Source organism: Chlamydomonas reinhardtii, chromosome 6, assembly GCF_000002595.2.
Source record: "Chlamydomonas reinhardtii strain CC-503 cw92 mt+ chromosome 6, whole genome shotgun sequence".
Taxonomy (NCBI): domain Eukaryota; kingdom Viridiplantae; phylum Chlorophyta; class Chlorophyceae; order Chlamydomonadales; family Chlamydomonadaceae; genus Chlamydomonas; species Chlamydomonas reinhardtii.
In genome coordinates this window covers 1,616,069-1,640,127 of record NC_057009.1, presented here as the reverse complement: position 1 = coordinate 1,640,127, position 24,059 = coordinate 1,616,069, and the positions used below count along the sequence as shown (strand labels likewise).

The 24,059-nt window shown below is 64.5% G+C and overlaps 4 protein-coding genes across 4 annotated transcripts; 3 read left to right on the top strand and 1 right to left on the bottom strand.

Moving 5' to 3' along the window:
• Positions 1–78: 78 nt before the first annotated feature.
• CHLRE_06g260850v5 (uncharacterized protein) lies at positions 79–8,478 on the bottom strand. The gene is made up of 14 exons (XM_001696537.2): positions 8,202–8,478; positions 7,814–7,886; positions 7,464–7,547; positions 7,208–7,314; positions 6,741–6,884; positions 6,360–6,520; positions 5,849–6,138; positions 5,414–5,586; positions 4,893–5,130; positions 4,411–4,712; positions 3,092–3,509; positions 2,043–2,823; positions 812–1,065; positions 79–600 (listed from the first exon to the last, which is right to left on the bottom strand). The coding sequence occupies exons 1-14, from the start codon at positions 8,397–8,399 to the stop codon at positions 410–412; spliced, it is 3,414 nt and encodes a 1,137-aa protein (XP_001696589.1). The 5' UTR covers positions 8,400–8,478; the 3' UTR covers positions 79–409.
• A 100-nt stretch (positions 8,479–8,578) lies between these two features.
• Positions 8,579–11,724, top strand: CHLRE_06g260800v5 (uncharacterized protein). Its single transcript, XM_043062792.1, has 6 exons — positions 8,579–8,758; positions 8,982–9,161; positions 9,469–9,566; positions 9,885–9,957; positions 10,179–10,226; positions 10,627–11,724. The coding sequence occupies exons 1-6, from the start codon at positions 8,675–8,677 to the stop codon at positions 10,684–10,686; spliced, it is 543 nt and encodes a 180-aa protein (XP_042923498.1). The 5' UTR covers positions 8,579–8,674; the 3' UTR covers positions 10,687–11,724.
• Positions 11,725–11,778: 54 nt separating this feature from the next.
• On the top strand, positions 11,779–13,934 carry CHLRE_06g260776v5 (uncharacterized protein). Its single transcript, XM_043062791.1, has 2 exons — positions 11,779–12,223; positions 12,316–13,934. The coding sequence occupies exons 1-2, from the start codon at positions 11,967–11,969 to the stop codon at positions 13,715–13,717; spliced, it is 1,659 nt and encodes a 552-aa protein (XP_042923497.1). The 5' UTR covers positions 11,779–11,966; the 3' UTR covers positions 13,718–13,934.
• Positions 13,935–13,988: 54 nt separating this feature from the next.
• On the top strand, positions 13,989–23,554 carry CHLRE_06g260750v5 (uncharacterized protein). Its single transcript, XM_043062790.1, has 8 exons — positions 13,989–14,271; positions 14,347–14,493; positions 14,772–15,167; positions 15,425–15,853; positions 16,097–20,941; positions 21,131–21,308; positions 21,479–21,551; positions 21,745–23,554. Exons 1-8 carry the CDS (start codon positions 14,041–14,043, stop codon positions 22,268–22,270), a joined length of 6,825 nt encoding a protein of 2,274 aa, XP_042923496.1. The 5' UTR covers positions 13,989–14,040; the 3' UTR covers positions 22,271–23,554.
• The last annotated feature ends 505 nt before the right edge of the window (positions 23,555–24,059 follow it).

The window sequence follows — 24,059 nt, the reverse complement described above, 5'->3', positions numbered from 1 at the left end:
TTCGATTCCTGCTTCTGTTGTGTGCCCCAGTACGGTACTCACAGCGCGGAGGGTGGATTAAGGATGGACGCAGCACCAACAGGGGCCGGGTTACAGTGGCGTGCGCTTCGGCATTATGAACGACGAACCAAATGAATGCGAACTGGCAACAATGAAAGTCTTTCATGCAAGACCTGTACTGTACAATTTCCGTGTCCCCGACACTTGCGCCTTCCTATGCCCGCCTAAGCCGCACGGTCATCACGCCAGCCAGCATGTCCGCTGCAGCCACCCCAAAACCACAGCCAACCCCACAGCCGCCACCACCACCACACGCCTGCACCACTTCTCCTCTCGCTCTCCACACCAGCCCCCTCTGCCCCCGCCCCCCTCCTCCACCTCCTCCAGCCCCTCTTCCTCCCCCGCTCCACTACTTCTTCTTCTTCTTGAGGTGCGGGTTCATGCCCGCCTGCCCGCCGCTCTTGAGGTCGGCCTCCTGCCGCTGCAGCTCGCTGTAGAAGCGCCGCTCGCTCTCCAGCCGCTCGCCGTCCAGCGCCGCCTTCTCGCGGTCGCGCTCGCCCGCCATGAACACCGCGTCGCGCCGCAGCTCGCGAATGGCGCCTGCGTGTGTGCGTGCAGTGTATGTGTGTGCATGTGTTGAGTGTGCGTGAGCGTGTGCGTCGAAAGGGAAATAGAACGAGTGCGAGCGCTTGTGTGTATAAGTGTGTGTGTACGCGCGCGCGCAATAGAGTTGTGGAACAGAGTACGGTGCCCAGCCCCAAAGCCCATTCATGACACGCAATGCCCAGCGCGCCGCCGCCGCCGCACTCACCGCGCCGCTCCTTGGTGACCTGCCGCTTGAGCCGCCGCTGCTCCGAGCGCTGCCGGTCGGGGTCGTAGTCGCGCCCCGACACGTAGTCCTCCTCGAAGCGCGGGTTGAACTCGCGCACCGCCGCCGCCGGGATGACGGCGCCGGCGCCCGCAGCCGCCGCGGCGGCGGCGCGCGCGCGGCCTGGGTGCACCAGCGGCCGCCGGGCGGCGACGCATGCGGCGGTTGTTTTCGTGAGTTGGCTGTGCACGGCTTGCCTGCAGGGAGTGGGGCAGAGGGCAGGAGAGGACAGGGTGAGAAAGGCGAGATTGGGTCTGCAAGAGAGGGTGATCAAGCTGGGTGCCGGATGGGTCGGCGTGGCATGATATGGTGCTTGGGTCTGGTCAGTAATCTCGTGTAGAAACAGCATCAGTGCTCCGTCAGGAGCTCGGTAGGAAGGCAACAGATTGGAATCTGTTCATCAACCCAGACCACAAGTACGACTATTGGTATCTTTGTGCGCGTATGTGTGACTCGTGCGTTTGTCAGTTCGGTCAGAAATCCTGTGTGTTTAGCATCAGCGCCCGAAGGCTCACTAGGAAGGCAACAGATCGGTGTCTGTTCTTCATCCCGAAGAAAACATGCGGCATGGGACAGCGCTGGTCAGAAATCTCGTGTAGAACTAAAGCTTCAGGCCCGCAGGGCTCAGCAAGGTAACAGAGCAAAGTCTGTTCATCATTCCAGGCAAGGGACCCATGGCCATATGTGTGCGTGTGCGTGGTTTGGGTGGTCAGAAATCCTGTGTGTATAGCATCAGCGCCCGGAGGCTCACTAGGAAGGCAACAGATCGGTGTCTGTTCTTCATCCCACACCAAAGAACACACACGTATGCGTAATGACATATGCACATGCGTGCGCGGTTGGGCTTTCGGTCAGACATATCTCAATAGAGAAAGCATCAGTGCCCGCTAGGGGCTCGGTAGGAAGGCAACAGATGGGTATCCGTTCATCATTCCGAGGCAGCCACATGCATGGTCTTCCCTTGCAAGCGCATGCATCAACATGCTCGCACATAGCCCCCTACCCAACAACCACCCAACCCACCCGCACATGCATACGTCCACACGCACACACACACACGCACACACACACACACACACGCACACACACACACACACACACACACACACACACACACGCACATACACATGCACCCCCGCGCGCGCTTCCCCCTCCCAGCCGCGCACGCACCGACCTGAGCTCCTGCAGCTCCGCCGGCAGCTGCCGCTCTATCCGCTTCAACGCCGCCACCGCCGCCGTCAGCGGCTCAAACAGCTGCTGGAAACACGGCAGCCCAGCGTACGGCGTCCCTGGCGTGACCCCGCCGCCGCCGCCGCCCTCCTCCCCGGCCTCCTCGGCCGCGGCTGCTGCCGCAGCCGCCGCCTTGGCGGCTGCCGCCGCGCCAGGCGCAGTGGGGTTGGGCGTGCTCGCGAGGGCGGCGCAGCGCCGTACGCCGCACAGCGCGACCCGCATCAGGCTCAGCTTGAAGGCATCAGTCGCGAACCGCGGGTCACTCCCCGGCGTCCCCAGCACCGCGTACATGTCCAGCTGCGGCACCGGCGGCGCGTCCTCCTCCGCGGCGGCAGTGGAGCCGCTGAGCTGCAGCGACCCCGGCGCAAACCGGACAAACGCGTCGTCATTGTCCGCGTCTGCGGCCGGCGCAGATGCTGAGGACGTAGCAGCCGCGGCTGGCGCCGCGGCTTTCCGTTTCCCCTTGCCGCCCTTGCCGGCTGCTTTCCCCGCCGCCCCTGCCCCGTTTGCTGTTGCCGCCGCCGCCGTGTCTGCTGCTCCCGCTGCCGCCGCCGCTGCCTTGCTGGCGGGCGGCACGAAGGCTGCGAGGCAGTCGCGGTAGAAGACCAGCACCTCGGGTGTGACGCGGTGCGCGGGCGCGGCGATGCGCGTCATGAGGCCGCAAAGAAGCAGCCCCACCGCCGCCTCGTGCGCGTTGCTCACCACACACTGGTTCAGGTACTTGCCTGTTGTTGCGGTGTGTGCAGGATTCCAGGCATGACTAGTTAGGACAAGGCGAAAATGAAACGGCAAGGAGGGCGGCGGTGCGGCGGTATGATGGTCAGGAAACGCATGAGGCGGCCGGGCAGGCTGACGGTGGGAAGCCGCGTGCGCCCAACCTGCCACTGAACACTACAGCCCTCCCCTCTCACTCCCCGCAGCCGCCCACTCCACTCCACTCCACTCCAACCCGCACAACCGCCCCGCACACGCCACAGCCGCAGCCGCACCCACCAACGAGCAGCGCCTGCGGCGTGAGCACCGGGTGTCGCCGGTCGCTGGTCGGGAACATGAGCGTGAACAGCTGCAGCTGGCAGAACACACGCGACGACGCCCACGGCGAAGCCGGGGCCGCGGCGGCGGCCGCCGCCGCCGCCGCCTTCGTCGGCGCCACGCCGCCCGCCACAGACTCCGAGATCGTGCCGGCTGCGTCGGCGGCGCTGCGCGCGCCGGCGCCGCCGAGGCCTGCCAGTGAGGATGTGAGCTGGTCGGCCATGCGAGCGAGGCGCGCGCGCGCGACCGTGGCGGCGTAGTAGGGGACGTCGGGCAGGAGCTCGAGTAGCACGCGCGTGAGCACGTCCAGGGAGGCGACAGGCACCGGCGAGTCGCCGGCCACCATCGCAAAGTGCTGGACCAGGATGCCAAAGAATTCCTGTGTGTGGGGGACAATGAGGAGTGTAATGAGAGGTGGGAGGTCAGACGAGAGGTGAGAGGTGAAGGGCGTTGGGGACTTGGGGTAGGGAGAGGTATGTGGGGATGCGCTTGTACAGCTGTGCGGTATGTGGGGATGCGCTTGTACAGCTGTGCGTGTGCTGAGGCGGCAGTACGGGTCTGGTCAGTAATCTCGTGTAGAAACAGCATCAGTGCTCCGTCAGGAGCTCGGTAGGAAGGCAACAGATTGGAATCTGTTCATCAACCCAGACCACAAGTAGGACTACCGGTATGCGTGTGCGTATGTGTGACTCGTGCGTTTGTCAGTTCGGTCAGAAATCCTGTGTGTTTAGCATCAGCGCCCGAAGGCTCACTAGGAAGGCAACAGATCGGTGTCTGTTCTTCATCCCGAACGAAGCATGCGGCATGGGACAGCGCTGGTCAGAAATCTCGTGTAGAACTAAAGCTTCACGCCCGCAGGGCTCAGCAAGGTAACAGAGCAAAGTCTGTTCATCACTCCAGGCAACGGACCCATGCTTAAATGTGTGCGTGTATTTGGGCGGTCAGAAATCCTGTGTGTATAGCATCAGCGCCCGGAGGCTCACTAGGAAGGCAACAGATCGGTGTCTGTTCTTCATCCCGCACCAACTAAACTACACGTTGCGGTATGCTATATGCACATGCGTGTGCGGTTGGGCTTTCGGTCAGACATATCTCAATAGAGAAAGCATCAGTGCCCGCGAGGGGCTCGGTAGGAAGGCAACAGATGGGTATCCGTTCATCATTCCGAGGCAGCCACATGCATGGTCTTGCTTCGCCAACACAAAGTACATACAGTGGGCCGCCGGCCGTGATTCCTCACAAGTGGCTAATGTACAGTCAGTAATGTTACGCACACGTACCTGCATCTTGCGTTTGTTGTCAGTCGCCAAAGCGACCGCGTTGAACGCACGGATGCGGGCAATCGCCGTCGCCAGTTGGTCCGCCGGCCGCCCCTTCACCAGCGCCGCAAAGTCGTTGTACGATGCAGGCAAAGGTATGGTGTACGGCAGATCTAGAGGGCCGTCCAGCACCGGAGCCGGCTTCTGCGGCTTTTGCTGCTGCTGCTGGCCGCGTTGCGGCTTCTGCTGCTGCGCTGCTGCGTCCGCGCCGGGCTTGGAGGTGGAGGGCTGGCTCTTGGGGTGCCGCCGCTCCTGCAGTTGCTCTGAGGGTTGAGGGGAAGGGGCGGGATCAGGGCGCAATCCAGGCGAGGCGACATCGGCTACATTCACAGCGGCGTTATATGACAGGGACTGCACTGCGGCACAGCAACCTACCCTGGTTCTCAGCAGCCCAGGCACTAGCCCTACCCCAGCCCGCAGTCCCGCCCATCCGCCAGACTCACCCTCCTCGTCCTCCTCGTCCTCCTCGCCCTCCTCCTCGTCCTCCTCCTCGCCCTCGCCGCTGCCGCTCTCGCCCTCCTCCTCCTCGCCCTCATCGCCGCTCTCCCCCTCCTCGTCCTCCTCCCCCTCCTCGTCCTCCTCCCCCTCCTCGTCCTCCTCCTCCTCGTCCTCCAGGTAGGGGTTCTTGGCCTGGACGCCGTACTTGGCTGCTAGCGCCGCGGCCGTGGCTCGGAAGCTTTCCTGCGCCACACGTGTGCATGCATGGGTTAGCTACGACACGGACTCGGCAGAGCGGAGTATGCTGCGTGTGTGTGCGCCAGCGCAGTAGCAGGCAAGCAGCTGTGTGCGCCCTTGCCGCCCCACGTGTCGCTGGCGGGCACACTGCCTGACCCCTCACTACCAAGGCACCACATCCCTCCTTCTCCACTCCCTCCTCGTCCTCCTCCTCCTCGTCTTTCTCCCCCTCCCACCACCTCCGCCTCTTCCCTCGTCCTCGTCCTCATCCCTCCTTCCTCCTCCGCACCTGCAGTGGGTGGTCGCCCGCCGCCATCTTCATCCGCCGCTGGTCCAGGTCCGACACGCCCTTGCCGCCGCCGCCCTCCTCGTCGTCCTCCTCGTCCTCGTCCTCCTCCTCGCCCTCATCGTCCTCGCCCTCGTCGCCATCCGAGTCGAAGTCGTCTTCCCCCAGCGCGTCGCCTGGTCGGATTACACAGATACGGCAAAGGCAGCAGGCATGAAAGCGACAGCGTCAGGAATATTTGCGATCCGGCAGCATGCGCTCAACTGCGTTGTTCAGGCGTAGGGAAAGCAAGTCGGAACAGATCCAGTCGAGCAAGGCGCCGCCGCCACACGACGGACGTCTAAACCTCCCGTTCCCACGAACACCTCCTCTCCCCAACCTCTCCCTGACCCCACACCCGCTCCAGCAAACACACACGCACCCACACGAAGCACCCACCCGACTGGTGCGCCTTCCGCCGTTTCCGCCGACCGCCCTCCTCCTCATCCTCGTCCTCGCCCTCGTCCTCCTCGTCCTCATCCTCGCTGTCGCCGCCGCGGCCGCCGCCACCGCGCATGCGCTTGATGCGCTCCTTCTCGAGCCGCTCCAGGCGCTGTCGCTCCTGCTCCAGCAGCTCCTCGGGTGTGAGTGTGGGCTCCGTGGCCGCGCCCTTGGACTCAAAGCCCAGCTCGCGCGCAGCCACGTCGTAGGCCGCGTCCTCAGGGTTCTCCGCCTTCACCTTGACGCCCCTGGAAGGACGTGAGTTTGGTTGGGCTTGGCTTGGTCGTGTTGGGTTTAGTGCGCTTCGGTGCGTGCGGGTTAGCCTGGGCCGAGTTGAGATGCTGCCAGCGCCCCACTCCCGACTCCCCACGACCCCGCCCCCCGCCCAACCGCCATCACCGCTAGCCCCGCCCCCGCACCCCCACTCGCCCCGCGCCAACCCCTCCCCCCACAAACCCCTGTGCCTCACTTGTTCTCGCCCGGCGCCTTGAGGAGCCCGCGGAGCGCCGCGCTGCGCACCAGCTGTTTGAACTCATCGTTGATCTTGTCCAGCTCCTGCTCGTCCTCCTCGCGCTGTTTGGCCTTGAGCGCCTTGTAGGCCTTGCTCTTGGCGATGATCTCCTCCATAATCTGTTTTGTTATGGGTTTGGAATTGTTTAATGACAGGGTTGGGTTTGTGTTACGGACGGGTGGCATGGCAAGAACCCCGGAGGTGTGGCAGCAGCGCCTGCGGGCGGACATACGATGCCGTGCAAAAGCCCGTACACGGTACAGTGCGTGCCTCTGGCTCTCCCCGCTGAGCGTCCGCGCCCGTTAAGAGGCCTCCCGCGGCAATGCGCCCAACGCGCACCTGCTTGCGCGTCTTGGGCTTGCCGTCCGGCCCGCGCCCCTCGCCGCCCGCTCCGTCACTGCCACCCTCGCCGCCGCCCCCGAAGTGGTACTGCGACACCAGCTCCTCGACCATCTCCTCATCCAGGTCGTCAAATTCGGGCTTCTGCGAGTTACAAACACGACAGATAGCAGAGGAAGAATATCAGCAAGCGCGCAGTAGGCCAGCGGTCGTGGAAAGCCAGGACGCGAGCAGGAGTCCAGGGGGACCGCATCAAGCAGGGCCACCCAGATGCGCCTTCAACGTGCCCGCTGCCCCCAACAAACTTAGGGAAGATGCCTTACTACAGGTGGTCGTGAAGCCACAACCCTTGCTCAGCACTTTCCAGCCGCGCCCAAAACCACCTATCCATCCACTCCCCTCAAGCCCCTCGCCCCACCCACTGCCCCGCCCCCGCCCCACTGACACACACACGCACACACACTCACATCCATGAGGTTGCGAATGTCGTCGGCCAGCGAGCGCCCCATGTGGGTCAGCTCCTCGCCCTCGCCGTCGCCGCCGGCGCCGTCCGCCAGCGTGAACTTGTCGCCGCCTGCGACGTCAGGGGCGACGTGGTACCGTATGCCCATTCGCTCATGCTAACCTTCAGGGCATGTGCGCGTCAGCTTGTCCCAACTCCAAATCCCCATATTTCCCAGCTTTCCAAGCCCGTCCCAAGCCCCCAAAGCGGCTGCCACTCACGCTTCTTGAGCTTGACCTGCTTGAGGCGCTGCCGCTGCAGCCGCCCCAGCCCCTTGTCGGCCTCGCTCATCTCCGGGTCGCCCTCTGCAGACAGGCATCACATAGAGCAGCACACAGGCCATAGCGTCAGTGCTGGGTCAGATGGCAGCAGCATGCAGCGGCGCCCGGGGAAGGGAGTAAAGATGGCATCGGGCTAGCAGCCCGTGCCTGTTGACACGCACACAGGCCCGAAGGAGCGACATGCTCCGCGTGCATGAACATGCTGCCCTGGTCGCCCCCCGCCCCCCCCGTCATGCCCACTCTGCAACGCCTTCGCCCCTGATCCGGCGCGCGCACGCGCTCCTGCTCACCTCCAAAGCGCCGGTCCACAAACGTGTTGGCCTTACGCAACGAGCGGTACTCCACAAGTAGCGTCTTTTTCCGCTGCGAGGCAAAGATAGTTACCGGGAGCGCATGGAGTGGTAACCTGCCAGGTAAGCTACAGCAGTCGACGGGGCTCACAATGCATATGAAACGGACACGATACGATTGCGTGACGTCCATTGGGGCACAGTCCGTGACTTGGCTCCACTCGGGGTATCGTCGGAGCAGACACGCTGACACGATGTCCCGGCTCCTCAACCCCTGGCACGGCCCAACTCCCTGCACTCGTAAACAATCCCCTGGCCCATCCAAGCACCAGGAATTCCCCAGCCACCACATCAGCAAGCTGGCCAAACGCTGCGCGGGCGGCCTCACCCGGTTGACGGCCTCCTGCCGCGCCTCGATGACATTCTTCTTCTTGCCAGCGCTGCGACGACCCATGGTATCGAAATGGCCCTTCGAGCCCTTCAGCTCAAATGGATTGGGCTTCTTTGGCTGTGACTTCATTTGGGCAGCGAGCGGCCGCTTCTTGCCGGCGGCCTTCGCCGGCGCCGGCTTGCCCTTCCTCTTCATGCTGGTCCTAGTCGTGTCAAAATAAATTCATGTGTCAGTAATGACGGAGGTTTGCATAAATACCAGGCTAGGCTGGACGGCAGAAATACGGGCTTCTGCGAGCCGATGCAGAAGTCCGGTTCATGCCAACAACTGCAAATAGCTTCGCTTGCTTCATTTCCATCTGAAGTGCTCTCCTAAAATGCTTTCATTAGCATTATCGTCCTGAAAGGAAAACCCTGCGGCCTACGTCGGAATGTTAAACCCTCACAGCGCGCTTGTTCTTTGCAAATAGGATGGCGCTCTCACTCAGGCCATACACAAATAACATTAGGAATGAATTGAACAAAGCGCTGTGCATCCAAACATTCCCGTGCCAGGCAAGTTCTCGCGCTCCCGCCATTCAGCGCAACCCTCTCCCCAGGCGGGCCCTGCGGCCCTGTGGGGCGCGTGTGGCTGATGAGCATTCAGCGGTAGTGGATCGGGGGTTTCGGGGTCCAACATCGATTTTCACACGTGCGTGTTCGGGCAGCTTGCCCTGTCCCGTCCTTTCCGCCTCATGCTATGCTCCTACACGGCTTGGCTTGGCTTACCCGTCTGCAGCATGTGGAGCGCCACAACAAGCCGGAGGTGGAGATTAGGGATAACCCGGAGCTTCTGCTGCCGCCTGTGACCGTGACGCGCAGCGCCACAGCGGCGGCAGGGTCGGGTGACAGCGGCCGAGAATGCTGCCTCATAGAAGGCTCCATCAACTCTGTACGCGTCAGCCTACGAATCGGACAGGTGCGCGCATGCGTGCTGGTGTGCATGCGTGTGAGCACGCACGCGGCTCCTTGTTGCGCCGCCACAGGGCACGCCACGTGTGCCAGCTGCATCCAAGTACCACACCGCAGATGCCAAGCCGCCGCCGTGTGGGCCGCACCGCGTGGCCCTGCGCGTATCGCAGTGGCCCGTGGGCCGTGGCCATGCCGTGCGACACCTTCTGCTGCTGCCTGCACGGGACACGTGCGTACGTCTCTATACCGTATAAGTACGTATTGCGTGCTTGACTTTTGTGCCTCCGCCTCCGCCTCATCCTCCGCCGCCTCAGATGGACTTGCTGGAGGAGGAGCTGGTGGGCATGTACCTGTCCTTCCTGCAGCAGCGCGCCGAGCTGCTGGACGTGCTGCGCCGGGTGCCGCTGCCGGGGTGAGCAGCGGGCAGAGGGGGTGAGGGGCGAGCAGGCGAGCAGCAGGCGGGCAGCAGGCGCTGGGGGAGGGGACGTGGGCATGCGGGAAACAGGGCCCGTGATGCTGGCTGTGGGCATGGGGCGTGCCAAGCGGATTGTACGGGGCTGCAGAGGCTGTCCTCGTGTCCTTGTTTGCTGCGTGCGGCGCATATGCTCTGGTGCTCCTAATGTCGAGCCAGCCCCTGCATGGACTACATCCTGGCTGGCCGTGAAACCGCACACAGGAACCAAACGTTGCATGTCCGCATTGCGTGTTCGCGGACGCGTGTGTTGCGCAGGTACGACGTGTCGTTCCTCATCACGGACTCGCACCTGCTGCAGTACGGGCGGCAGCGGCTGCTGGACTTTGTGGTGGGTGCAGGTCGGCTGCAGGCCGGGCGGGGCCAGGTCGGGCGGGGCGGGGCGGGGCCAGGGGCGGGGCGGGGCTGCCTAGGCATGGGGTGGGCAGCAGAGGTATGGGCGGATCCAAGGCTGTGAAGGTTCCGCACTGGAAACCAGGCTTTGCACTCTCATCACAGCCTTGCAGCTCGCTCACACCCTGCTTGCTCCCTCAACTCCTGCGCACATGACAGGTTTCCTTCATTGAGGAGATGGACTCCGAGATCAGCACAATGAAGCTGGTGCGTGGCCGAGTGTGGGCCGCGTGCGTGGGCCGTGTGTAAGACGTGTGGGCCGTGTGGTGGCGCGGGGTGCTGCAAGGTATCTGGCGTGTACGCGCGTGCACGCGTCTGGGTGTGTGCGTCTATGTGTACGTGCACGCGTGCGTGCATGCTGTGTTGCACGTGTTACACGGTCGCAGTGCCATGCCGCGGATGTCTTTGTGTCGGAGCTTTCGCCTCTAGCCTATAGCCTTTCGGCATTCTAAGCAGGAGGGTATGTACACGCTGCTCCTTGTCGAGACGTGCGTCCCTGTGAAGGTTAAAAAGAAGCGAGAGCGCCGTGGAAAATCCGCAAGTGGCCTTCCCTCATTCTGTGCCTTTGTTGCCGGTGCTCCTGCTGCTCCTGCTGCTATTGCTGCAGGCGGTGAACTCTCGTGGGCGCGCCGTGGCCACCGAGTTCCTGCGCTCCCTTGCCTTCTGAGGCCGTCCCCTGCGGCCTGCTGGTGCGCAGATAGCCGCAGGATGCCCCCATTGGGGAGCGCCCTCATGCAGCGCAATGCATGCTGCTTGGCATCGTCAGCGGCATGTCATGCATGGCTGGCGTGCTGCAAGGCGAGTATTGAATGATGATTGCGCCACCCCTCGGTGGTTGCTGCCAAGCGCCGGACTACTGGCAAGACTGCAAGGGCGTGCGGATGAGTGCTGCGGCGTGTGCTGGACGCGCAGCCTGGTAGTTGGCGACGAGCCCAGGCTGTGTTATGGTGTCGCCGCAGCTGAGGCGTGATTGGGAAGCAGACGGGCCCAGTGCGCATTGGGCCGGGGCCACGAAGTATTAAGGCGGGTTCCGGCACAGGTTCGGCACGGACTGCTGGCAAGACTGGTCCCTTGTCGTACGGCCACTATTAATCGGCGGCGGTGCGGCGGCGCTGTGCTGTACTGCTGCGGTGACTGCCAGGCGGCGCACTGGAAGGCGGGGCACAAGGCGGCGTGCGGCAAGAAGTGAATCAGGCGAAGGGGGTTTGCAGCAAACGGCGTGTGGACCCATACGCTGGTCATGCCGTACATTGTGAAGGCTGGATGAAACACGGCTGTTGGCGCCCGACCGGTGGTCGGACATACTTAACTCCTAGATTGCAACCAAATGATACTTGAACTCATCTACTCAACCGTATGGGCTCGCGTAACGTGCAAACCTCTGAACATGAGCTACATTTATCCGTCGCCGCTGCCAAGCAAATATGTGCAGTCAACAGTGATGTAAGCCTAGTGGTTGTGTTCGGTGTGCGGGAGAAGGCGCCCCGCAAGACGCGAAGGTGGCTTCCATGCTTCACCGCAAGCGCTCAGGACTCGGGGCGTTATGAATATCAGTTGCTACTCGTCCATTGTCAAGGAGTCAGCGCGGTGAGACTGGAGTAAGACTGGAGAACACCCAAAACCTGCAGCAACGTGTGTCCAGGAGAGGCCCTGCTGCCTGCCCGTGACTGCTGGAACAGTCACCCACCCTCACCATCGATATCTACCATCACCCGCCCTCACCCACCCTCACCCGCCCTCACCCGCCGTCACCCACCCTCACCCACCCCAAAAAAAGCCATATAGGCCTCGAACTGCCTCGAACTGCCTCGAACTGCCACAAACTGCCTCGAACTGCCTCGAACTGCCACAAATTCCTGGGCTGATGAAGGCTGCCATGAATCCTGCCATAATACAGCTTTGATATCAGATTACAGTAATTTTCCTATCAGCTGGAGACCCACAACTATGACATACCTCGACCCACTGACGCTGGGCCGCATAGCCGCCAATGCCCAGAATGCGACCGCGCGCGAGGCGCTCCTTGCCTGCGGTGTCCAGCTGCTGGCGCTGCTGCTGCTGGCCCTATTGCATGGCAGGCTATGGCGCGTGCCACCGATGCCCTCGCGGCCGCTGCAGCAGCAAGCTCTGCTGCGCACCGCGGAGGCGTTGCTACAGCACCCGGTCCACTGCCACTGCTTCCGCCGCAAGGCACATGATAAGCGGTGAGTGCTGTATGATGAGTGCATGCTGCTTGCGCTCGCGGCCAGATAGATTTGCGCTGACCCCGCTCTTCGCTCCTCGCTTGATTGGACAGGGCTTCAGTCTCCCTGGCGAGCTTCCGGATGGCCGTGGATGGTGAGACTGACGCCTCGCTGTCTCTGACCGCTGGCGACTTGGCGGCCGTGCAAGAGTTGCTGAGCGAGCTGGACCTTCACATCGAGCGGGTGCGTGGGTCGCAGCAGGTGGTGCTCGATGCCTTTATGTGGTTCACAAACCCCGGCGGCAACCACGAGTGGCACACCGACGGCGTGCGGTCAGCGCCCAGCAGCTACGAGCAGCAGCTGCGTGTCACCATCCCCCTGGTTGGTCGATATGACGTGCTGTTTCGCTGTCCAGTGGGCCAGCACGTGGGGCTGTCGACCAGCCCCACCAGCGGTTATGCAATGGACATGGTGGCTTCAGGCGCACATGCTGCAACGTGCCTCATCGACGGCAGCAGTGTCAGCATGCATCTCCAGCATTGCGTGGCCCCTGTGCAGCAGCTCACCTGCTGTGTTATAGTTGACTATGCTGGTCCGGTGGGGCCATGTTCCACCAGTAACCAGCTTCAGCCGCTGGAGCCCACGCCGCTGGTGCCCACGCCGCTGTTGCCCACGCCGCTGGTGCCCGCTGAGGTTGATATGGTCTCACTCCCCCTGTCCCTGGCCTCAGCACCTAACCGTTACCAGTGGCTGGCCCTTATATGGGCAACCATGTACAAAGCAGTCTGTGCAGACGACGCTTTGGGCGGTGGGCCACACTATGCAACTCCGGCGCAGCATATGTCGGTGAAGGCCAGCTATGTGTACAAGCTGCAGCAGGCGTGGGCGGCGCACAACAGCGGGCAGCAGCTGAGCCCGCAGCAGCAGCAGCTGCTGGAGAGCCACCCGTCTCACCAGCTGCAGCAGGCGTGGGCGGCGCACAACAGCGGGCAGCAGCTGAGCCCGCAGCAGCAGCAGCTGCTGGAGAGCGACCCGTTTCACCAGCTGCAGCAGGCGTGGGCGGCGCACAACAGCGGGCAGCAGCTGAGCCCGCAGCAGCAGCAGCTGCTGGAGAGCAACCCGTCTCACCAGCTGCAGCAGGCGGCGGCGACCCAGCATCCAACCCAGGAGCAGCGGCAGCTGTTGCAGCAACAATCTGCGTGGGCCAGCAAGGGTGCCAGCAAGGGTGGCACAAAAGCACGTGACCGCCGGAATGCTGCCCGGGACCCGGACGCCGGTGCCCAGGTGCTGGTGGCACTGCAGCAGGCCTGGCACCGGGTGGCTGACCAGCAGCCGGTCGGCTGTCGGCTCTTCTCCGAGGATCAGGCGCGGCTGCTGAAGGCTGCCTACAGCGAATGGAGCAGCTTGGAGGGCCGGCGGATACCAATGAACCATGTGTGGAGCAACGCCGTGGCTCAGCTGACTGGTATCAAGCTAGAGAGCCTCTCTAGCTGGAGAGCCAGAAATGGATGCTGATAAGGTAGGGGAGGGGAGGGGAGGGGAGGGGAGGGGAGGGGAGGGGAGGGGAGGGGAGGGGAGGGGAGGGGAGGGGAGGGGAGGGGAGGGGATGGGGAGGGGGGCAGGGGGCGTTGTTAATGGGAAGCGGAATGTGGTGCACGGCGTGAACAGCTACGGGGGAGAAAAAGAGATCCTGCTCAACAAAGGATGCGTGTACTACGTGACGAAGAAGAATGGGCGCAGCGCCTGGCTGACAGCGAGATAGGCAACGTTTCGGTGGTCGGACATACTTAACTCCTAGATTGCAACCAAATGATACTTGAACTCATCTACTCAACCGTATGGGCTCGCGTAACGTGCAAACCTCTGAACATGAGCTACATTTATCCGTCGCCGCTGCCAAGCAAATTTGTGCAGTCAACAGTGATGTAAGCCTAGTGGTTGTGTTCGGTGTGCGGGAGAAGGCGCCCCGCAAGACGCGAAGGTGGCTTCCATGCTTCACCGCAAGCGCTCAGGACTCGGGGCGTTATGAATATCAGTTGCTACTCGTCCATTGTCAAGGAGTCAGCGCGGTGAGACTGGAGTAAGACTGGAGAACACCCAAAACCTTTGTGCAAGTACAATCCCATGACACCTGTGACCTGCAGGAGCCTTTCAATGCAAAGCTGCTTCAACTAATTCAGACGGATGAACGGCTGACTTCGGCACTGGATTTAGCGGCAACCAGCGCAAGAGCTGGCAAGCCATTCGCCTGCAATTGCTCTGCTGATGCGCTGCAGGGTGGGAGTGTGCTGGTAAGATTATATCTTTTGATCTTCAGCGTCCAGCCAAATCATTGATGACAGCTTGGCCTTGTATGGTCCAATTGAGCCGGGGCCACAGTCGCACTCAGCGCCTCGCAAGTGTTTGTCTTAAAAGCCTCTGATGAATGCTACAATGTGCTGGCAGCGGGTGACGGCGGGCCTGCCAGGACGGTTTACCGCCAACATCACAACAGAAGTCAGAAAGTGTGCGGGCCCCTCGTCGCAAATTACTCACTAAACACCTGATACGCTGTGCCGTGGCCATGCAGGTTCGCGCTTGCGTTTTTAACGATGACCAGGAGCATAGCCAGCCGGCACCAGCGGTGTTACTAATATGCGGGGGCGTTCAGTCGCCCGCACACCTCGCGCCAGCGCCAGTGAGGTGGGGCCCTTTCCTCCAATCGGGCTTGTTCGGCGACCTGCCGCCCACCCCGCTGCGGACCACACCGGACCTGCTGCGCTTCAGCTCTCTGGGGCTGGGGCTGGGGCTGGGGCTGCCCGGCGCCCCGGCCCAGCAGCAGCACCACCACCCCAGTGGCGTTCCCGGCAGCGGTGCGCACGGCGCTCCCAGCCTGCTGCCCACCTCCGTGGTGGACTCGGCCGCCTGCGCCGTGACGGTCGTGTCCTGGTGCAGCGCTAGCGGCCGCTCAGCCATCATGTACCAGGTGCGAGTGTGGAAAGTGGAGGGGCGGCGGGTGGGGACTTGTGGCTTCGGGAGTTTCCGCCGGGGCAGCCCAACTGATACGTGTCCACTCCACCGCTGAGGCGCTGACCGCAAGCCGCGTCTGGGACCTTAACCTGCAACCTCCCAATGATACTCCCCCACCCAAGCACCCTGAAACGCGCCCTCGTGCCTGCTCCGCAACTGCATGTGCTGAATACCAAATGTGCATGTGCGTGTGGTTATATGTGTGTACGGCAGAACGCCCGGTCCGTGGGGCTGTACGGCAGCCTGGCCAGCCCCGTACTGCGCACACGTGGCCTGGGCGAGCTGTTGCTGAGGCGGCTGCTGGCCAGCTCCGGCGGCGGCTGCAGGGCCGGAGCTGGCGGTGGCGGCGGCGGCGGCGGCGGCTGCAGGACGGGCACGGCGGATGCCGCTACCAGTGCGGCTGCTGGCGCTGCCTTGGGGACCGCGCCCAGCACCACCACGTATGACCGGAGCACCGCAGGCGATGCCTCGGTCGGTGGTGGCGGCGGCGGCGGCAGGCACACGGGCGGCGGCCCGGTGATGGTGATGGCGTCAACCGCCGCGGGCGGCCCCGTTGGCTGGGGCGCGGACGTGTGGGGCTCGGGCGACGCAGAGGCTGGGGCGGCGCTGCTGCAGCTGCTGCTGGCGGTTTCGGCAGGGCAGGTGGGGCGCTGAGGCACGGGGTGGAGGCGGCTGGGGCTGGGGCTGGGGCTATGCCGGTGGCTGGTTGGGGCCGCTCCTGCGGGCGAACGCTGTAGCGTGCAGGATGGGCGCCGAGTGAATGGGGCTATCTTGTGGGCATGGCGCTGCACCGTCACCTGTTGTTTCCACCACAATGCCCAACGACCGCCGCCTTTTCCCTGCTGACCTGTGCACTCGCTGCTGCTGCTGCTGCTGCTGCTGCAGGAGTACGAGTGCCTGGTCCAGGTGGAGCCGGAGGCGCTAGGCACGCAGCTGGCGGCAGCAGCGGCCGGCCTCACCGGCGCCGCCTCGCCGGCACCCGCGCCCTTTCTTTCGGGGGCCGGCCCCAACATGGCCAGTGCCGCGGGCGCCCTGGCCAGCGGCAGCAGCGGCTCGGCTGCAGCGGGGTCGGGAGCGGCAGCGGCAACAGGCGCAACTGCGCTGGCCCTGGCCCTGCGCTCACGTCCGCATGGCGGCTCGCGCTGCGGCGCATCAGCGGCGGTGGACGCGGCGGCAGCGGCGCTAGCGGCAGCGCCTGTGTCGTGGGCGGGAGAAGCTGCGCCCGGGGCAGATGGTGATGGCCGCGGGGAGGCGGAGAGGTATCCCGAGCTCGACACTATAGACGCGGCGCTTCTGGAGGCGTTGTTGGGCACTCCAGCACCCGCGCCTGCGACAGGAGCGCGCGCGGGCGGCAGGAATGCCGCTGACGCGGCTGCCACCGGCACCGGAATGAGCGCAGCTGATCAGCATGATCACCCGCACCAACAGCCGTACCGCCGTCATCAGCAGGGCCAGGGGCAGCCCATCAGCGCTTCCGGCCGCCGCGCTTTCACCCACGACGTGCGCCGCCCGCGCAATGACCCGCTGTCTGACGAGTCAGGGGCCTTCGCGTCGGCAGCTGGGGCAGAGCATTCAGAAGCGTCGGCTATTCTCGACTCCAGCCCCTTCATCGCAGTGCCGACACCCGCGCAGACGCCCCGGCCTCATGCTCCAACAGCCGGCGAGGTGGTGACGGCGGCGTGCGCGCCTGCCGCGCCCACCGCTGCGGCACATGACGGTGGCGGAGGCGGCGCGGGAGCGCATGCAGCGCTGCTTGGCAACTTCGCTGCTCCCCAAACCTCTGCCGCTGATGATGCCAGTACCGCCACCGCCGCCGCCGCGGCGGCAGCAGCAGCAGCAGAGGCAGCTGCTGTGGAGCAGTGGACGGTGTGCGCCCGCGGCGGCGGAGGCGGCGGAGGCGAGGGGTTCGGCTGGCGCCGCAGCCGCACGTCCCTGCCGGCGACGCCGCGCGCCCACCCCGCTGTAGCGGCGCAGCTGGTGGGCTCGGGCGTCTCGCTCCACACAGCCCAGGCCGCAATAGCGGAGGCCGGCTTGCTTCCGTGGCGCTCGCAGTACACTCCATCAGCGGGCGTAGGCCCTCTGGAGGCGCACCCTATCGCGGCATCAGCGGCAGTGACCACCGCGCTCAGGCCCCCCACCACTACGCCCAACCCCACGCAGCCCAGCCAGTCCCTGCCCGCGAGCCAGTCCACACGCGGCCTCATCACCATGTCGCCTTACACAACCGGACCCGCTGGAATGAGTCCCGCTGACCTGTCGGGGCCGTTTGCGATGCCGCCGCCGCCGCTGGTGTCGCCGGCGGCGTCGCGGCCGCTGCCGCCGCTCGGGATTGCCTCGACCGTGTCAGGCAGCGGCGGCGGCGGCGCCTCATACCACTCTGGACTGCTGGCGTGCCTGACGCCGCTGCACCGCGGCGGCTCGCGGCCGCAAACACTCGTCATGTCTCAGCTGGTGCAGGCCGGTGCGGCGGCGGCGGCGCAGCGGAGGCACAGCATCGGCGGCGCCGCGCTGCGTCGCAGCCTCAGCGCCAGCGGCCGCCTTGATGCGGAGGGCGCTGCAGCGATGGCGGCAGCGGTCGCCGCTGGCGCACAGGCGGCTGGCGGAATTGGGATGTCTGGCGCAGGCATGCGTGCAGGGGCGCAGGTGGGGACCACCGCGGTGGCCTTGTGTGCGGGTGCGCAGCGCCTTTCCTTCAACCCTCCGCGGCACCAGTCAGCTATGGGCTACTCGGCATCGCAAGGGCCAGCCGCCACCGGCACAGCCGCGGCCGTCAAACGGGCTATCTTGTACGGCGGTGGCACTGGCGCTGCCGGCACAGCAGCCGCTGCGGCCGCTGCTATCACCGCTGCCAGGTCCGCCGCTGGCTTCTCCGACCTCTGGCCGGCGGCTGCAGGTCCCAGCAGTGACGGGAGCCTGTCCTCAGCCCCCATGAGCTCTCAGCCTCCGGCCCTGCTGAACGCCGTGGGTTCCTTTGGCCGCTCGCGACTGGGCCCCGGGCCCGCCGGCAGCGGCCGCAGCTTCTTGGGCAGTCACCCCGGCACGTTCATGCCCGCCGCCGGCCGATCCACCAGCAGCGGTGGCGTGACGCCGGCTTACGCCGCCGCGGCGGCGGCGGCCGCCGCCGCCTCCTATTCTGTGGACCAGGCAGGTACGGTGGGCCCGGCACTGTCGCCGCTCTTCACCATTACGGATGAGGCGGTTGTCGAGTACGGCTCAGATGACGTACGGCTTGACGGCGGCTCGACACGCGCCGCCACACTCGACGGCAACCTCCACGGCACCGGCAACGCGGGCAGTCATGCGCCGAGCGCCGTCAGCGCAAGCACCCGACGCAGCGTCGGCAGCTTCGCGCTGCTGTCGGAGCACCGTGGCGCTGGCGGGGGCAGCGGCACAGCAGGCAGTTGCGCGGTGCTGTCGCCGCCTGCGGTGGGGCGGCGGGCCCGCGGCGGCGGCGGCGGAGGCCGCGGCAGAGCTGCGTTGCTGCATTCCTCAGCGGAGGAGATGGAGGGACTGGTGCTGGTGGGCGGTGTGGAGGGTGACGAGGGTGACGATGACGAAGACGCGGACGCGGACGGTACTCGTCGCGCCAACAGCCGAAACGCACAGCGGCCGCAGCAGGCACAACAGGGCGCGGCGGCGGCTGCGGCGGGCAGCTGCGGCCGGCATGGCAGCAACACCGGCAGCGGCGCGCTTCGGGACGGTGCGAACGGCTCTGGGGGCAGCTCGGAACCGGCGGAGGCCACCCTGGCAGGGAGCGCTGGCGAGTTCGAGGAGCCGGTCACGCCGCGGTCTGCCTACGATGCCTCTGCTGGCGCCATGGAGTCGGCGTCGGTGCCTATCACGCCCATCCCGCATTCCGGCCTGCGGCCCCGCGCTGGCCCTTCCGAGGCTCCCCAGCAGCTGACTGCCGCCGCCGCCGCCTCGGCTTGGCCCCCAGGCGACGCCGCGGAGGCCTCGGGAGCTGTGCAAGCCGAAGACGCTGCTGGCGACGGGTGTGTGCGCCCGAACCTGCTGTTCCCATGGACCCTCCCTCCCCAACCCTCCGACACTGCTACCTCCGCAAATGCCGCTGTCGCCAGTCCCGCAGCCGCCGTCCCCAAACCGGTAAACACAGTCGCAGCCGCCGCGGCTGCGGCCGCCTTGAGGGGCAACAGCGGCGAGGCGTCGCTGGGCGTGTCGCCGGCGGCGCCGCCCGCCCTTGCGCTGGACACCCTCCTCAGCGAGGATTCGCTGGGGGCGCTGGGGCGCTTTGCAACCGGTGTGCTTTCCCCTCGGGAGCTGCCGTCGCTGCAGCACACACCGGCGGAGGCGCTGGAGCCGCCACAGCAGCAGCCGGGTGCGTCGCCATCCATGCCTGCGCCTGCGGCGGCGGCAGTGGCGAGGATGGGCAGAGCCACGAGTGACGGCCAGCAGGTGTTGCAGCAGGTGCCGAGCGGCGGCGTGCCTCGCACTAGCCGCACCAGCACCGCCGCCTCCATCATGCGCGGGCGGCCGTCGCTGCAGCTGAGTAGCTCCTACCACCAGCATGGCTCCCCCAGCATTGCCTTGCAGACAAGATCTACGCTGCCTCCATGCCAACAGCCTGACCCGCAGCAGGCTTTGGACCAGCAGCAGCAGCAGCAACAGCAGCTGGTGCAGCTGCAGTCCACGCCACTGCACAAGCTGGGAGGCATTGCTGGCAGTGCTGGCAGCGGCATCGGTCGTGTGCGTGGCGCGGGGCTGAAGCGCAACACAACACGCGACCGAGTGCAAATGCTCTTCACCAACATCCGACATCAGGAGCAGCAGCTGCTGCAAGGGGCACCGGGCCACGGCCCCGCGCACGTGCTCTCTCCGCTTGGCATTTCCGCGGCGTTTTCGTCGGTCGTGGCGGACGCAACAGTTGGGACTGCCGATGGCCGCAGCAGCGCCGCACAGCAGCCCTGGTCCCCCGGCCGCGGCAGCCACGCGGCCACGAGCATGGGCATTATTGCAGGCGAGGGCCGCGTCACGTCCTTCAGGCACAGCTGCGGCGGCATGATGGGGTACCTACAAGCCGGCGGCCTGCCGCAGCAGCTTGCTGTTGGTGCCGGCGGCGTTGGCGGTGGCTGCCGTAGCATGACCAGGTCGGGTGCGGGCGTGGAGGGTGCCGTGGCGGAAGCCGCGGCCGCCCAAGCGGCCTTGGGAGCTGCGCCGGCGGCTGAGTTTTCGGTGCCCGGTGCTGCGGAGCTGATGCTGGCGGCCGGCGGCGGCGCGGGCGGCGCAATGGACGTGAGCGGCGCGCTGCCTACCGTACACAGCATCACCAGCAACGGTAGCGGCCGGAAGTGGCACACCGCGGGGACCGCAGCAAGCCTTGCTAGTCCCGAGGGGCCGGTCGCGAATGTTGCAAGCGTCGCCAGTGTGGCCCACGCGCCGTTCGCGGCCCCGCCAGCAGCCGGAACGGCTCGGCCGTCGTTCTCAAAGCACGCCGCGGCCCCCGCAGCTGCGGCGCCCGCCGCGCCGCGCCGGCAGCGCTGGCACCGGATGCATGCGGTGCTGTGCGACACCGGGCAGCACGAGCGCCTGCACCGCACGGCACCTGGCCAGCAGCAGGCGCCCGGCGACGAGGCGGCGCAAGCTGTGGAGCAGCAAGCGGAGAAGGCGGCTGGCGCGGGCACCGTCATGTTCGTCACGATCACGCAGATCGACGTGACGGAGCAGGTGGAGGCGCAGGCGCAGCTGGCCAAGCTGTTGGAGCAGGAGCACAAGGTGCGAGCCGCCTGCCGTGTGCTGTGTGTGGCAGCTGGCCTGTCTGCTATGCAGCAGGACGGCCCACACATTACTTTGCCGCGTCCACCTGACACACGTTACGCTGCCCATCAGCACTCGTATGTGTGAACCTATGCATCCTGCATTCCTGATGCATCCTGTGAACTACATCAATTGCACCAATCACAGGTGCTGGAGGGCATCTACCCGCGCCATGTGATCGAGTACTACAGCGCCGGCGGCGGCAAGCTGATTGGCTCTGGCGCGGCGGCCTCGGGCCCTCAAGGCGGCGGTGCCAACGTGGAGCGCATGGCCTCGCTGGCCACGTGGCACGAGGGCGTCACCATCCTGTTTGCGGACATTGTCGGTGGGTGAAGTCACGGCGGTTGGAAGGTAGAGCGCCATACGTCAGAGCGCGGGTTTGCTGGACTGTGCTTGGTGCGGCACACGGCGTTGTTGGGCGGTGCTCTGCCCTGTGTACGCTCAACAGTTTGACAGGCATTCCATGCTGACTGTTGCCTCGACTGTTGCCTGCAGGCTTCACGGCCATGTGCCACCATCCGACCACCACGCCTCTGACGGTCATGGCCTTCCTGAACCAGCTGTACAGGTGGGTGGGGTGGCGGGTCATATGTATATATGTGAGTCGTACGCAGTGGCGCCAGTTGGTTGGGCGGGATCACGGGAAGGAAATGATGATGTAGCCCAGGGCCAGTGTTGCGTTTTGCTGTTGGACTTCCTGTGCGAAGCCACGCTGGCAGCCATTTGATGTCGGTGCTGATTTTTTCTTGTGTGCTCCGCAGCCGTTTCGACGCGATGATTGACATCTACAAGGTGTACAAGGTGGAGACCATTGGTGACTGCTACATGGTGGCGGGCGGGCTCGTCGCTTACGATGACGACGGCTACAAGTCCGTCATCTCGGGTGGCGAGGACCCGCTGCATGCCGTGCGCGTGATGGAGTTTGCAAAGGCCATGATGCGTGCCGCAAGGGATGTGCGGATGCCCCATACCGGTGAGCCGGTGCAGATGCGCATTGGCCTGCACAGCGGCCCCGTGACCAGCGGCGTCGTGGGCGACCGCATGCCCCGCTTCTGCCTGTTCGGCGACACCGTCAACACCGCGAGCCGCATGGAGTCCACGTGCCGCCCAGGCAGCATCCACGTCTCTGCGCCCACCCAGGCGCGGCTGCCGAACGAGCCGTGGCGCGACCGCGGCATGACGGAGGTGAAGGGCAAGGGGCAGCTGCAGACATACGAGTGGGCCGGGGACGTGGATGCGCCCTATGACGGCAACCAGCTGCAGCGTGTGATTGGATTGTATCTGTAAGAAAACACCTGAGAATGCAACTAACGATCTTCTTGTTACGGTACATTTTTGCCACTTAGTATCCGAAAGCTACGGGTTGAGGTGGTGCCGGGGTGGCCATGAACTGTGATCCTTACTGAAGCAATCAATGCATTTTTGTCGTTGTTGCTGAGGGCAAAAGCCGCCAACACGCTCAGCAGGGAGTGGCAAAGGGCGCATGACTGTGTGGGGAATAGGGTGGCAGCATTGTGGTGGACTAGCCATCCGTCTTTCAGTTGATAGCTGTTGGGGCTGTGACCAAGCCTGACATGGGCGGATGCAGAAGGCTGCAATATGATGGAATGCGGCTCAAGGCGAGTTGTTGAGAAGCTGTTTGCCATTTTCCAGCGGGCAACGCTATGCGGTGTTCTTATAATGACGCGGAAGATTTGTCTGGGGTCATAGGGAGACAGTGGAGGCGTTGCAAGAGGGCTCCGCTGGCCGGGTGTCCCTTAGCCGTACATGGCGATGAATAGACAGTAATATTATGTTGTTGTACATCTTTGCAATAGTGTGCAACGGAGGCAAGGAGAGTACAGTATCGGACCGTAGGCGGGAGTCCAACAAGCTGCTGGGATCTGGATGACATGGCCGCATGTTGCACATCTCACGACGGCCCACAGGCGGCTCGTATTGCACAGCACATGGCCTGGTATGGTTACGGTTCTGGGCTACTGCCGTGGAAGTCATCCATAATTGTTTGGGGGTGGGATAACCCAACATACTTACGTGCTGACCAGGGAGCGGTTTAATAATGACACATTCGGCATGTGCGCCGATTGTATGTTGGGGGCCGTGGGGATGCTCATTACGTGGACTTGACAGCAGCGTGGGATAGCAAATTAGCAGTGATGCGCGCGTCTTTCGACAGAGTTGTGCCTGGGGGAGAGTTCTGCCAGTTTGAAAGGCGCGGTGCCGTATATTAGCTTTCGATGCCCTTCGTGCTAGCCAATGAGGACGATAGTTGTGCGCACCATAACGCCTGCATGGCGAGCCTCATGAGTCATGATAGGTGCTTTGAGTGATCATTCTTCTCTATGCTTGGCGATGTGACACGCCGGGCTGACGTGATCCCTACATAGTCAACACTCGACTTGGCCTGTGGTCGCAAAGCACATGTGGTGCATCAGGGGTGCATGAACCTCAGGGCCACAAAATGTTGGCTCCGGTCGGGTAGGGGGCTCCAGGCACGGGCTCCGGAGCGGTGAATCTAAGAGGCCACCACGCCTGTGCGGCTGTGCCTGTGCCCACGCAATTTTTATACCTGCCACCCACGAAACTTTCTGCGCCTGCCGCCCACGCCACTTTCTGTCCGTATAAATGCGGATGTTACAGAGGGGACAGTCCCAGCACCCGAAGACGCCGAGCCATCACGTATCATCTGACCTAGCCGCTCGCAATCTGAAACTTCTGTGCCTGCCGCCGTTTCGTCGGCAGTTTCATGGGGACAGCCAGGGAACAGCCGGGACACCAATAGCTGGTTGCAGGTATGGCCACGGCGGGACCGCCGCCGTCCGCCGTACGTGTCTCACGCCGAGGGGTGCCCCTGCGCACGGCCCCGCAGCGTGTGACTGCAATAGCACCACCTCCCCTGACTAGCACTGCAAGTTGAGCGAGGTCACAGGCCAGTTCATGCCCGTGGGTGGCATGCAATCAAAAGATCTCCATCAATAGTGTAGCTCAGCCGCGACACCGACAATAACAGAGGTCCGAAGCGCACACCACGTCAGTGGCCATGCTACCCCACAGTAGCACCACGACGGGTCCGGCC